This window comes from Trypanosoma grayi (assembly GCF_000691245.1).
Source record: "Trypanosoma grayi strain ANR4 Tgr_2396_V1, whole genome shotgun sequence".
Classification (NCBI taxonomy): Eukaryota; Euglenozoa; class Kinetoplastea; order Trypanosomatida; family Trypanosomatidae; genus Trypanosoma; species Trypanosoma grayi.
This window is the reverse complement of record NW_008828014.1, coordinates 1-755: the sequence shown is the minus strand read 5'-3', so window position 1 is coordinate 755 and position 755 is coordinate 1. Positions and strand designations below refer to the sequence as shown.

At 56.2% G+C, this 755-nt stretch overlaps 1 protein-coding gene across 1 annotated transcript; it reads right to left on the bottom strand.

Annotated features, from left to right (window-relative positions):
- On the bottom strand, positions 1-459 carry DQ04_23961000 (hypothetical protein; the record flags this gene model as incomplete). The annotated part of the gene is made up of 1 exon (XM_009318203.1): positions 1-459. A coding segment is annotated over one exon (459 nt), but the record flags the coding sequence as incomplete, so codon positions are not given.
- Positions 460-755: the final 296 nt, after the last annotated feature.

The window sequence follows — 755 nt, the reverse complement described above, 5'->3', positions numbered from 1 at the left end:
CTTCACGCCGCCGCTCACGCCCCTCATTGCCGCGCCCACCTCCGCGGGCGACGGCGGTTTCGGGTAGAGGTACACCACCTCCTCCTCCTCGTCCTCGTCGCTGTCGCCGACCGGGCCGTACTTGGCCAGCAGCTTCCGCCGCCGCTCCGCCAGCTGCGCCGCCATTTCGGCCTCCCTTGCGCGCGCTGGCGACTCGGCATCGAGCTCGAGGAAGGCGTCGTCCTCAGCCGCAGTGTCCTTCACCGCATCACCATTCTCCTCCGGTGGCAGAAGGCCGAGGTCGCGCTTGATGAGCTTCAGCCGCAGACGGATATCCGCCACTATTTGCTGCCGCTGCTTGCAGTCGTTGTTGCGCAGGTGGCCCATGTCGCTCGGGCGCAGCAGCGCAATGTTGAGCGTCTCGGACTCCGTGCCCTCGTAGCCCATCCAGTTGAAGCGATGCGTTTGAACAACCGCCATAATTTTTGCCTCGGTTTGTGGTGGGTAGTAGTTGTGGTGGTTTCTTTCTTGTGTTTGTGGATTGTGCGCAATCGCCTTTTTTTCTTAACGCTTTCTCAGCCTTTAAAAGATGATCTTCGCTTTATAACTTTCCGCGTATGCCACGCAATCAGGAGCGGCAGCAATAGCAATATCAATGCGGCGGAGATAAAATAAAGAAACACGATTTTCAACAGCAGAATCAGCAGAACCCACAAACACAAAGCGTTAAGAGTGCAAGGAACTCTTTCCATGTGCCATATATATATATATATATA